General features: G+C 41.0%; 1 protein-coding gene across 1 annotated transcript in view; it reads right to left on the bottom strand.

The window, feature by feature from the left end:
- The window catches only part of ABCC4 (ATP binding cassette subfamily C member 4 (PEL blood group)), a 156,213-nt gene that overhangs the window by 17,831 nt on the left and 125,592 nt on the right, over positions 1-12,790 (bottom strand). The window contains exon 29 of the mRNA XM_064440683.1: positions 7,323-7,428. Coding sequence (XP_064296753.1) covers positions 7,323-7,428 — 106 coding nt within the window. The remainder of the gene's footprint in view (positions 1-7,322; positions 7,429-12,790) is intronic.

Here is a 12,790-nt window from a genome sequence, read left to right as displayed (position 1 = left end):
CAACTTTACTGTGGATTACTGGATTCACATCCACAAGGTTTCTATGAAGAATTAGGTGCCTAAGTATCTTTGGAGACCTGATCCCTAGTTTCAAAAATTTGGAGTTCATTCAAGCTACTATTATCCATTAAGCTCCTTTCATATTCTTTTAACAGAATAGACTTCAACAGCACAAGTATAATACGCAATAATATTTCATCACACTCCAGATACTGGGCTAATACAAGGTCAAAAACCCTTTCAACACTGTGTTACAGAACAACAACAAAAAATATCCATTTTATAGCCCTGTGTTCTCCTACTTCAGAATTTTGAACGACTGAACAACAGCTCTGAACATAGCCCTAATTACTTCTACTTTTCACAAAGTTCCAGGCTCCAGGAAAATTTATGGTCTTGCCAATTGACCTCTCTTAGACATCTTATGTACTTGAGGGCCTGTATCTGACAGCAGGTAGCTCTCCACCAAAGAAACAGTCCTACACATACATACTTGAGATGAGAGAGTCAACACTAACGGCAACATACGCAGTTTTCACAAAGAACTGTTCTACAACTAGGACTGCACATTTCTGTATCTTGTGACTTACATAGTCCCCCCTAAACAGAATGCCTATGATTTACACATTTGTTTCCCAGCAGTGATATTTAAATAAGTGGCAAAAAAGCCACCAAAAGAAGAGCCATTAGACCACAGCATTGATGGCTTTAACTCAGTATTACTAACTTAGGTGTACCACCACTACTTTCCTACGTTCTCCACACCTCCATCTGAAGCTGGGCCACTGCAGCGAAAGCTCACATGAAGGTATCAGTAAGGCAGCTGGGGCTCCCTGACTCCTTCAAGAGCTCTGCTTTTCACTGGGCTGCAGATTCAGACTCCCTCATGTTTATTCTCCCTCTAGCTCCACAATGCTTCAAAAGGAAGGGTGGAGACTGGCCTTAACCTGAATGCCCTGTGTATGGTGGTGGGTACGGCATCTTCCAGGGAAGAGGGAACATTGCATCCAGACCTCCTCACACAGAGGACAATGTAGAGCACAGATTTCTGCACTTCCTGGAAGAATGCTGTCACCCCATGCTAAGGAAGGGCAGCACTGCCATCACTATCATGTTCGCTTAAGTGTCTATTAACACCATTGCCTCATCTCCAACTGAATGGATGAAGGATACGAATGTGCAATACTGGGTCAGATACCAGAACTCTAGAGAGGGACAAGTGCTCAGACCTTGTCTACTACATAGCATTTTCTGTCTAGCTGAAGGAGACTCCCTTTTCACCATGCAAACTGTCCAGATCTCTCTCTAGAGTTTCCCCCTCATTTTCAATATGTTTACACCTACTCTTGGTGGACTGATTGCCCTACTGAGGTTAGATGTCTACACTGCATGGAACATGGCGCCTGATTTATGTGACCCAGATGTTCCGCCACGGTAAATGTACCGTCAGGAAAACGAGAACAACTGAACGAAGGAGGCTTACCAGAAAGACGTGGGAAGTCATTTTCTAATGACCAAAAAAACAACTCAGGTCTGGCTGTTAAGTACATTGTATTGTTACTCTGAATATTAGTCATTTTAGAATGTAACCACAACAGGTTTTCCCATAAATAAATAAAATCTCTTCCCATGATTCTCTTAATCAAAAACTTCCTATTTGAATGACAGTTTTAAATTACTAGATCAAGTTCTGCTTGCATAAAGAGTTTCTATTTCAAAGAATTATTCCACTGATATGGAAAGTCTCTGTGGAAAAACATCCTTGTCACTGGAAAATGCACAAGTTCCGACTACTCTGTGGCTTTCCTATAGACCGACCGTGGCATAGAATATACAGCAAACAACTACATCAGGTTCTTGCCAGATGCATATACTTAATTTGCTACTGATTCACTCTGTCCCTCGGTAGCCTCAATTTCTGTATGCTTCTGTTTTCCCCTCTGTAAAAACGCAGTTTCTAAAAAGCATTTCTCAACCTGGAGAAGGAAGCAGAGAGGAGGGGGAGGAGTGGGTGATAGGGATTTTACTAGATCCCACTGGAAGCCTTGGGAGTGGTGCCTCTTGGCTGCCCCAAGCTGCTCCTGGCTGGGTTTGGTGAGCTGCAGATGCAATTTACGTAAAAGGCCCTTGCCCTCTAAGGTCAGGACAGGACAGGGAAGCAGCTGTTGTGGTGGTGGGGAAGCTATGCGGAATGAGGGGCCAGTGGAGCAAGCCTGAGCTGAGCTTCTGCCAGGATTTGCCATCACAAGAGAGGCAACTGCAGCATGTATCCCACCCTCCCCTTCCGCCACGGAGCAGGGTGGCTGCCAAATTGCTAAAATGGGTACTGCTAGCACCTGATGGGAGGAGTTACAACTTGGGTTCTCAAACTAATGAATAAAAAGGAATGAGAAAATGTCCTATGAGTCTCTGGAGCAGCACAGAGGGAAGAAAAGAAAAGAAAAAAAAAAGTTTGAAAACCGCTGGATTATAATTTTATGGTAGTATTATTTGATGGTCTGACTTAACAAGTCTTTCCAACTTTGGTTCCAAAGATTGAATGGATACTTCCCTATCTCACCCAGGTGTTTGAAGTTTAATTAATTAATGTTTGTAAAGAGCGTTACAATTTCCAGATGAAAGGTCCTATGCAAGTGCAATGTAGTATTACTCATTGAGGTGATTAGGTTAGAGAGTATCACGTTACACAATACAGCTTTTCCCTCAATGATTTTAAGCGTTTGAAGTTCTGATAAAATGTGTTTATCACTAAGACAGATATAATGGAAATACTCTTAAGGTGTGACCTGGATTATGAAACCAGAGGTATGGTTTTGGGAATGCAACAAACGAGAATTAAAACAATTCCTGAGGCCAGATTTGTCTACGGTTGTATAAAATGTATTCTGTTCTTCCTTTTTTTTCCTCTTCCAGTAGACTTTTCTTCTCTTCTAAAATAGAACCGGTTATTATGATGGGTGTGAGAATACATGCAACAGTTCACGTTCAGTTCCTATTTCCATACTCATCCAACTTGACATTTTCTCATAACTTTCTCAAAATTATTTTTGTTCTGATTTTTTTTTAAAATGGTTGGATTAACCCTAAAGGTGAATATTTTCTTTTTGAAAAGTTCTGCTTTAACCAGCAATTAAATTGAATTAACTCAAAAGCTTGTGGACAATGCCAAACTGGAGACTGCAGTCAGGGTTAAGTCGCTTAAGACAGTGTTGCCATTCAAAACTATTTAGATCTAGACAGGCTACAGGAATAGGTCAGCATGACCTTGATGACACTCAGCCATGACAGACGGAAAGTCCTGAATGTGGAATGGACTGACCCCCTGCATCAGTAATAGCTGGGGAGTAACTGCCTGGGCATCAGCTGTGCTGAAAAGTTGGTGGGGTCCTGGTGTTCAGTAAGCTAAACAGGAGTCAACCAATGTGCCATGGGTATCAACAGGAGTGCAGATAAAGGGAATTGCTTTATTAATCTCTCATCAGATCAGATTTGGAATACAGTGGCTAGTTTTGACCCCTCAGAACAAGAAAGATGAGGGTAAAATTGGAGCAAACTCGAAATAGGGTCATGCGGGTAGTCGCAGGACTGGAGTGCTTGACCTATGAGGAGAGGCTGACAGAGCAGGGCTTGTAAACCCTGGAGAACAGATGGCTTCAGGTTACTTAACAGCAATCTTGCCCATACCTACAAGCAAGTTATTGAGAAGACAGAAGGAGGCTCTTCAGTGAGATACACAGTGGGAAAACAAGAAGCAATTGCCATGAACTGAAGGGAGGCTTCAACTATATATAAGGAAAAAAAGATTTCATGGCAGATAATTAAGCATTGGGTCAGGCTGCCCAGAGAGATTGTGGAATCTCCATCTTTCAAGGTTTTCAAGACCCAGTTGGAAAAAGACCCCAGCAACTTGATCTTAAATTAGTACTGACCCTGCTTTGAGCAGGAGGCTAGACTAGAGACCTCCTGAGGTTCCTTTCAATCTGATTCAATGGGAAGGGAGGAAAACCCTAGTTTATGTTAAAGTTATGTATGCTTGTTCAAGAATGGGCTTGGACTTTTGTGATTAAGTCAAGAGAGTTGCAGAACTTTGCTCAAAATTTGTTTGAAAAATAAATTGTTAATATTCCAACTGCCAGGTTCCATCTTTGTTCTTCTTCCCTCATTTTCCAACAAACTTACCATGATAGCAAACAACAGAGATTTGGGATGGCTAATAAGTGAAGGCATTATTGCACCTAGAGGTCTCAGTTAAAGGAGAAAAACCCCTGGGTTTTTAATAATACCATGTAATGGAATAACAATGCACTTCAGTTTGTGCATTTTTACTCTTAAAAAAGAATCTGCATGTGCTGGTTTTGTCTGGGATGGAGTTGATTTTCTTCATAGTAGCTAGCACAGGGCTGTGTTTTGGATTGGTGCTGAAAACAGTGCTGACAACACAGGGATGTTTTAGTTACTGCTGAGCAGGGCTTGCACACAGTCAAGGCCTTTTCTGCTTCTCACCCCACCCCACCAGCGAGCAGGCTGGGGGTGCACAAGAAGCTGGGAGGGGACACAGCTGGGACAGACCTGAATTCCAATTGGTCAGTTCCAACTGACCAAAGGGATATCCCACACCATATGACGTCATGCTCAGCATATAAAGCTGGGGGAAGAAGAAGGAAGGGGGGCGGAAAACGGACATTAGGAGTGATGGTGTTTGTCTTCTAATGTAACTGTTATGAGTGGCTGAGCCCTGCTTTCCTGGGGATGGCTGAACACCTGCCTGCCCATGGGAAGGAGTGAATGAATTCCTTGTTTTGCTTTTCTTGTGTGCCTGGCTTTTGCTTTACCTATTAAACTGTCTTAATCTCAGTCCACCAGTTTTCTCACTTTTACCCTTCCAATTCTCTCTCCCATCCCACTAAGCGAGAGTGAGCGAGTGGCTGTGTGGGTCTTCGTTGCCATGGGTTAAACCATGACACTGCATCAAGTTAAATTTGTGAATTACTAAAACACATTATTGACTAACCAAATTTTAAAATACACTGAAAGCCTTTGTTAGCTGAATCTTCTAAATTTTTGTGATATTTAAGTAACGGATTAATTGTCCATGAATGCTGTCATTATTATTACAGACATTCATTAATAGTTAGTCTTCTAGAGGGACATCCCTTTTCCTTGCATTTTTAACACACACTTTTCTTGTTCTTCCAAAATTCTGCTACATTCCCACTAGGAGTTACATGCCTGAGTAAACCTAGTAATTAAAAGTGTAACAAGAGCACACCTGCTGTAACTCTGATCATTCTAAATATGTGATCATATTTCTGATTTGTCCAGAAACAGAATCAATAACTGAATAAGGATGTCAAGAAAACAGGTTTGTGAAGGGGTCACACGTCAGTTTTCAACTTTTTTCTGTCCTATACTTCCCACCTTCTTCTCTCCCCCCAGAATTACAGAAATCTGTAAGAAGATCAAAATGAAGCAATGTAAAAAGATGAAAAATGTTTAAGAATTATTAATGACTGCAGACTCAAAGGCACATCCTCTTGCACATATGTTCCTTAATACTCTAAAGAGGTCAAAGGCATTCAAAGACGACTGTATGACAAAATGTATGAACATAAACGGACTTTTAGGAAACTAGAAATCTTAACAGTGGCTAAACTGAAACAACATAAGGTTAAGAATAACATACGGACTGTAACAATGCAGTAAAGTAGCTATGTAGTTGGTAATAACAGTGAGCAGTTTGGGGAGAAGGGCGATTTCTGTGCTTTGTTCCAATGATTTTTTTGGCAAAAAAGTAAATAAAACATCTGGGTTTTATTACAGCTGCATGATATTAAAGGTAAAACTAAGAAAACATCTTCATGGAAAGAGCATTCTGCGCATAACACGTTAATAATAGTTAATGAACCAAAACCCACAGAAATCCCTTTGGACAGCTAACAAACACACAGAACTATTAATTAGGTCACAGTTGTTTCCTCACAAATCTTTTGTTCACTTTAGTTGTAGAAAACACCAACATATCCATTAGACCTGTGGGGAGGTATTCACCAGTGAAGAAAATATTTATTATACGTTAAATGCAATTATATGACTACTTATGGCAGTTCTGCTGGTTTCTCTCTTTGTAAGTAAACTATAATCACTCAGTTCACAATCTATTCTATTCCTCAGAACACCACTCACCTCAGTAGATCCAATTGTTTCATTTTGTGTACTTCAGGCAACCATTGTAACTCAATCACAGATTTTAAAATGTTTTGAGCATCCAGTAAAAGAAACATGGAAAGAATTAACACTCTTCATTTTCACAAAACAAAAGTTGAAGAAGGTATTTCTTTTTAAGGTTACCACCAAGAGGTGAAGGGTAAATTCTGCTTGAGGCCCAGTTAAATTTGAATTCCACTCACGAACACAGTTTGCCCACTATGCCAGTTATTTCATTAACTGGCTGTGAAGAATATGTTTGCAAAGGGTTCCTGTTCCTACTGCAGAAAATTGCAAAACTGCAGGCTGCACATCATCTCAAGGACACAAACCAGCCTGATTTCCTGAGAGCCTAGGGAAGACCATTGCCTTTATGAAAATATTCAGCAAGTATTTCCTAATTTCTGTGTGTGTGCAACGCACTGTGGGGCAGAGAAGATGGTAGAGAGGGTATTTCACAGTGGCAGAGTATATCACTGCTCTGTTGGGAACAAAGATGGCAGAGGCTGCTGGATTGGTAGTGCTTCATCCTTTCTGTTTGAACCTTGCTTTAGAAAGCTGGCCATGTTCATTACCTCACCAGTTGAGTTCCACCTCTCCCACCACCACCCTTGCCTCAGGGCAGCTGCTGCCTCCTCACCTCCATGTCTCCTGCCCCAGAACCTCTACCACTTCCTTCTCACACATCCCACACCACTAACTATTGTCACTGCCTCCCTCAGCCCACCGAGACTGAATTAATAAACCTGACCAAATCCAGCTGACTCTGTCCAGAGCCTCTTGGGTGTGTCTTCACGGGCTCCTAGTGCTGGCAGAGTTTACTTGCTCAGGTCTGCTGCTGCACCTCACCTGCAATGGGTTCGTGCCTCGCGGGTTGGAAACCACAGGGCCAAACAATATAAGAAGTCTTTTCAGGTCATTACTTCTACAGTTTTATGAGTTGCCAATCACAGGAACTCAGATAACTAGGTTAACTAGAGTAAGTCTAAAGAATGACTTCAACCTCTGCCCACTTTTGGATCAAAATTAAGAAGAAAGAGTCAATAACATTATTCTTCAGAATAATAAAAAAAGAGAGAGAGAGAGGGGGAAGAATTTTAAGCCGTTAACTGTCTTACCATGATCCTGTCACTGTCAATAATGGTGTTCAAGCGGTGTGCAATGGTCAGCACTGTGCAGTGAGCAAACTTTTCACGGATCGTCTTTTGAATGAACTCATCTGTTCTGAAACACAGCAAGAGCAATGAAGACAAAAATAAGATGTTTGCATGGATAACTGAACGGGAGGCAGGTTTTATGACTTCATCAAACATGACTGTATAGCAGGAAATATGCTTATAAAGTCATTACAGTGCTTCTTCCTCTCATTGTATTAGATGACTTGGAGGCACATCATGAAACATACTGCAAAATCTGTCCTCTAATACTTGAGGAGGAAAGAGCTTCTTCTTGCAAGTAGAACAATAGGCTTCATTTCAGGAGACTAATTTCCCAGACTTTGATTACAGAAAGAGGAAAATTTGGTAGAGTCAGATATTCCTACAGATTTCTACACCAAAAAAAAAATCATTGTTATTTTCTTTCAAGCTTTGGTTTGGTGAAAGCAGTGAAGAAAAGTTGGTGAAAGTAAATATCCTTCATTGCAAATCAACTGAAAAATGAACACAAGACAGCCTATAACTACGGTTCTTGATTTCAACTACAAGAGGGGACTAAATAAAGGAGGTGGTTGGTAAACTAAACTAGGACTGGAGTTGCTCAAGAACTTGAATACAGAAAAAAGAAAACTTGGCATATTCTGTAAATCAGAAGCGTTACCCAGAACGCACAACCCAAGGAAAGGGATAAAAGCTTTCAAGTTAAGACCCTCAACCTATGATATGAATTAACCACCTAAGAAAAGGATATCAGGAGGAAACATAAGATTCATAAAGAATTAAAACTAAGCTAGAGCACAGACACTGAAGTACAGGGTTAAAGTGATAACTGTCACACACACAAAAAAGCTGAAAACCATGAAAAGGAAATGAGATTATACCGAAAGATACAGGAGACACTAAAATATACTTTAGCTGTTTGTTGTAAAACAAGTATTAGGGCAAAAAAGGTGCAATACTCATAGAACTGGACATTTTTCAAGTAACTGACAAAAGCAGCATTAACACCACCTAATGTAGAGCATACTAGCCAGGCTTAAATGTGGAAATCTATATAGTCCTCTCTCTAGTCAATGAAAGGGGAAAGGCATCGCTGGAAGGTGAATCAGAGCACCTGAATTAGGCAGCCATCAGGTGATGAATGCCCTCTAGAGGCACCTGACAGCCCACATTGCACAAGAAGCCTCGGCTCCCTACCTGGGCACAAAGCCAGGTGGTGGGAATACTCACATATTGCCCATCAGCTTTCAAAAAAAACCGATGAGCGGTGACAATGGAGAAAAAGGTACAGAAACCAGAATTCTCATCCAAGACAAAAGGAAGACACAAAGAACTCAAAATATGCCAGGGTTAGTTGGACCAAGGAAGCTCCAGTCTAGAAGTCAGGCACTTGAAGGCATGGGTCTCATTTCCAGGATGTCTATTAAAACGTGAAATTGTACTTCTATATATTATGACTGGAGAATAATAAATGCTGTAGATAGGGTTAAAACAAGACGAAGGAGATAAACTGGTATATTTAGGCAGGCATATTGGCTTCAACCAGTTGCTTGTAAAGCCTTAATTCTTCAAATTTTTAAAAGTATCTGGAAAATCAAATAAAACAGAGATTCATGCAACACGTCTTTCTCTGACAAATTATTATTTTTCAGACAGAAGTAGTACTCTACGTTGAATCTGTCTGCACATGATAAATATTTGGTATCACTTCATAAATTAAACAAAAAAGAATTGTTATGATGCCACCATGTCAGGAGGCACTAACAATAAAAAGTGGACAAAGACAGCTTTGGAAGAACAGGATGACTGAGAGGAATGGAGTAACCATTAAGTTTCCGCAGGAGAAAGCACAAGCTTGTGCTCTGAAGGACTGAACATAACTTCTGTTACAAACTAAGTTTAAACAACCAGCATGACAAAGGAATAGACAGAACCCTGCTGATGACAGGACGAATCATCAGAAAGAAGGAAGATATGAACAGTTAAGTAAGAGTTCCAATGCATGCTGTCATCTTCATCTGGGGACAGAAATATTTAAGCTCTGCGATAAGCCTGGACTGCAGTCTGAACAGGCTTGGTCCTTCTGCTCCTACTTTCTAAAAGAAGCTAAATAACATGATGGAAGCAGGTGTTCCTCAACTCCTCCTTTTGAAACAAGACCAGTATGCAATTAGGGGAAGAGACAGGAGGAGAAGTCAGGACAGAGACAGGCTCTTTAGCCCTGTGTGTTAACAATCTCCTTAAGAAAAGTTGTTGTTCATCATTAATGCCCCACATCACAGCAGCACCAGCGCTTTCACCCCAGTGTTGATGCATGTATCTTTTTTTTTGCTCTCTTCTCAGCAATGCCTCAAAGACCTGACTACTTTTACTTTCAAAAGAAAAAAAAATCAGGGCCACACATGAAAACACTCAGTAGGGAAGAGGCTTATATAGACAGCAGGATGTTCTCTCTGCAATGGTTAGAGATAGCGAAACAGAAACACAAGGTTCGGTACTCCTTAGAATAATGTAAAGACAACCTTTTTCCTTTCCTTATAGTCAAACTCAAGGTAAGGTTTCCTGCAGAGCTACTAAGCAGCACAGAGAATCATAGCTTGCTCAGGAACTTTGAAAAAATTTTAAAGGTCTCAAAATGATTTGTAACTTCAGGTTATTCTTACTGTTATCCAAGAAGAATGCCTCGCCCTTGAACACCCCTGTCTTCTGCATTCATTTATGTCTGTCTTTATTATGTGCATTCCTTATAGCGACACCTCTTCCTACATTTACAATAGAAAACATTTCTCATTCTTAGATAGATACTATCAAACTATTATCTTTAACAGGTATTTCTTCAATATAAGCTTATCCCTAATAAGAAACTGCTGGCCATAATGTGGGTGTGACAATGTTCTAAAATGAGACTACAAAGTAATCAGAAACAGACCTAATAGCTCCATCTTCAAATACCACAGTATGAAATCTCATGCAGCCATGTCCACTGATAGGGACTTGACCAGATTCTCTCTAAGGTTCGTGGTAGATCTTGGAGTATAGTTTCTGGTGTGGCGGGCAGAAGCACCATCAGTAACCTCCAGAAGAATCTTGGGAAGAAGGTAGGAAGAAAATATAAAAGACTAAGAAAAGATCTGTGTACAGGATTACATGCTAACAGACTGCAGAGACTATATCGCATGCGAATCAGAGCCATCTACCGTTTAGGAAAGTGCCAAAGGAAACAGCATTTCTGTCATTTTTTCAGGGCATAAATGGACCCTTCGTGGCACCTACTCTGAGAAAGTCGCCAGGCAAGTGCCAACTAATTCCATCACCCATCTCAGTGGATCAAACCCCATCATCTTTCAGGCACATTAGAAACCAAAGATGCAACAAGAATACCAAACTAGGGCTGCTGGATGACAACAGCTCAACCCTAATCTGGTTATATGAAAATGGGAACTACGATACTCCCCATCACAAGGAACACTACAATAAGAAAGCACAAAATGGTGGTATACCTATCCCACCGGCACCGCGGGTTGGGGAGCTAACACCAAGTTTCACAGCAACCCAATATCTGGTGTAACTTGAATTAGTTGACTGTGTAAAAAAAACCAAACCCAAACAAAAAAAAACTATCTAAAGAGCAAGAATAAAAATGACCCAAATGAGAAGCAACAAAGCTGCTGAAAGGAACACTGGATAAGCCATTATCTTCAGTCTAAAGTCCTCCTGGGATTGTCCTGGAAGCGTATCTCACATTATGCAATTCCTGAGTGGCTTTGGATCATTCCTCCAAAAGAGAAACAGTTACAGATAGCAGTTAGATGTAACAAAAGGTTAAACCTTACAAGGTTAAGCTGGCTAATGAACTGAACTATGAGCAATGGCTCTTTTTATGAGACTCAAGGAACAACAAATGTAAAAACATGGCAGTGGACTGGTCCCCAAAAGTTTTCTTCTCTATAAACAGTAAAAATACGAGTTAATGCATAATGCTTTAGTCCATGTGCAGAGAGCTTAGTATGTTCAACTTAATGTTTAAAAAAAGCCTCAGTTACTACGAATTTTGTTCACCAAAGTGACTACAGAAAGATTTTCAGCTCCTCTGCTCGATTTCATACAACTTTCCAGAACGGTTCAACTGCTATAAAGTGATTCCATTCTTCGGGGTAAGAATGCCAGCTTCAGGACCAAGAAGATAAGATCAAATTAAACACCAGTCAGTCATCACATAAAACACGCAAGTAGTCTGACTTAGGGCAACCTTCTTTATGGCAAGCTCCTCCTCTCCCTCACAACAGCACCGACACCCCTGCAGCATGCAGAGCGGCTGGTAGCTATGAGGAGCAAGGGAAATAATAAGCGTACATATGGGAGCTGGAAGATGTAGGAAGGAGGATGAAAGGTGCACTCCAAACTCCTTTCCTTCACTCAGCAGCAGCAAAGAACAGCCTAGCTGAGCTGGAGAAACACGTTGGGGAGCCCCTCAGCCCTGGGGAAAGTACAGTGCACACCTCTCACCCCGCTGTTGTATCCAACACCCCATGCTACCTCACCCATCCTTTTCCTCTTCCCACCCTCAAACCCTGTCTCCTTGTATTTGCTTCCAGTTGAACTGGAGAAGGGACACGGCTGCAGCAGTCGTTGAGGCAAGGAGATGAAGAGCCAGAAAAACAAAAAAAGAAATAATATCTCCAGAGCCGGCGGCAGCTCCCCATGGTTTCCTATCCCAGGTGCTTGATACGATGTGTGCTTGCCGCCAGGCTACAGACAAGGATGCCAGGTATGGGGGTTGTGCATCAGAAGAGGAGGAGGTTTTCCTTACGTGCCAAAAATGCCTCCCTAACTGCTCAGTTAAGCAACCCACATCAGCATTTCCTGATGAGCGTCCTATCAGATTGCACAGCTGAAAAATACTCGGCTCTAGTTATAGCAGCACATTAAGGAAAAGGTAATAATGACTGTAATGCAAACTGAATTCAAAGAAGTTCCAAGTTATTATTTGTATTGTTATGCCTAGAGTTGATACAAACAAACATTTACCTTATTATAATATATATTGCAGCACACATTAATCAAGATCAATTAAATGGATAGTGTAAGTCGAGCACACACATGAGATGCCAAAATAGGGAGGATGAGTAAGATGGTATTAAATCTCCACAGCTATGATTAATCGCAGTTAATCTATCAGAGCTCAGCCAAAAATAAACTAATAGTAAAAAATGAGGGGGGAAAAAAACAAAGAAAAAAGAAAAAGAAAAGAGAACCTCTGGGAAGGGAATGCACTTCTGTAAAGGTTTTAGAAATACACTGTCAGCTGAACTGCAAAGCTACCCTAGTGGCACCACTTCTCCCCCAAGACGTTGTTATAAAAATGAGTCACGCCCAGATGACATACAAAATCCTTAATGCATCTGTTTGAGGGACTTGCTGTGTTATTG

Source organism: Phalacrocorax carbo, chromosome 1 (assembly GCF_963921805.1).
Source record: "Phalacrocorax carbo chromosome 1, bPhaCar2.1, whole genome shotgun sequence".
NCBI lineage: Eukaryota > Metazoa > Chordata > Aves > Suliformes > Phalacrocoracidae > Phalacrocorax > Phalacrocorax carbo.
This window is presented reverse-complemented; position numbering and strand designations above follow the sequence as displayed.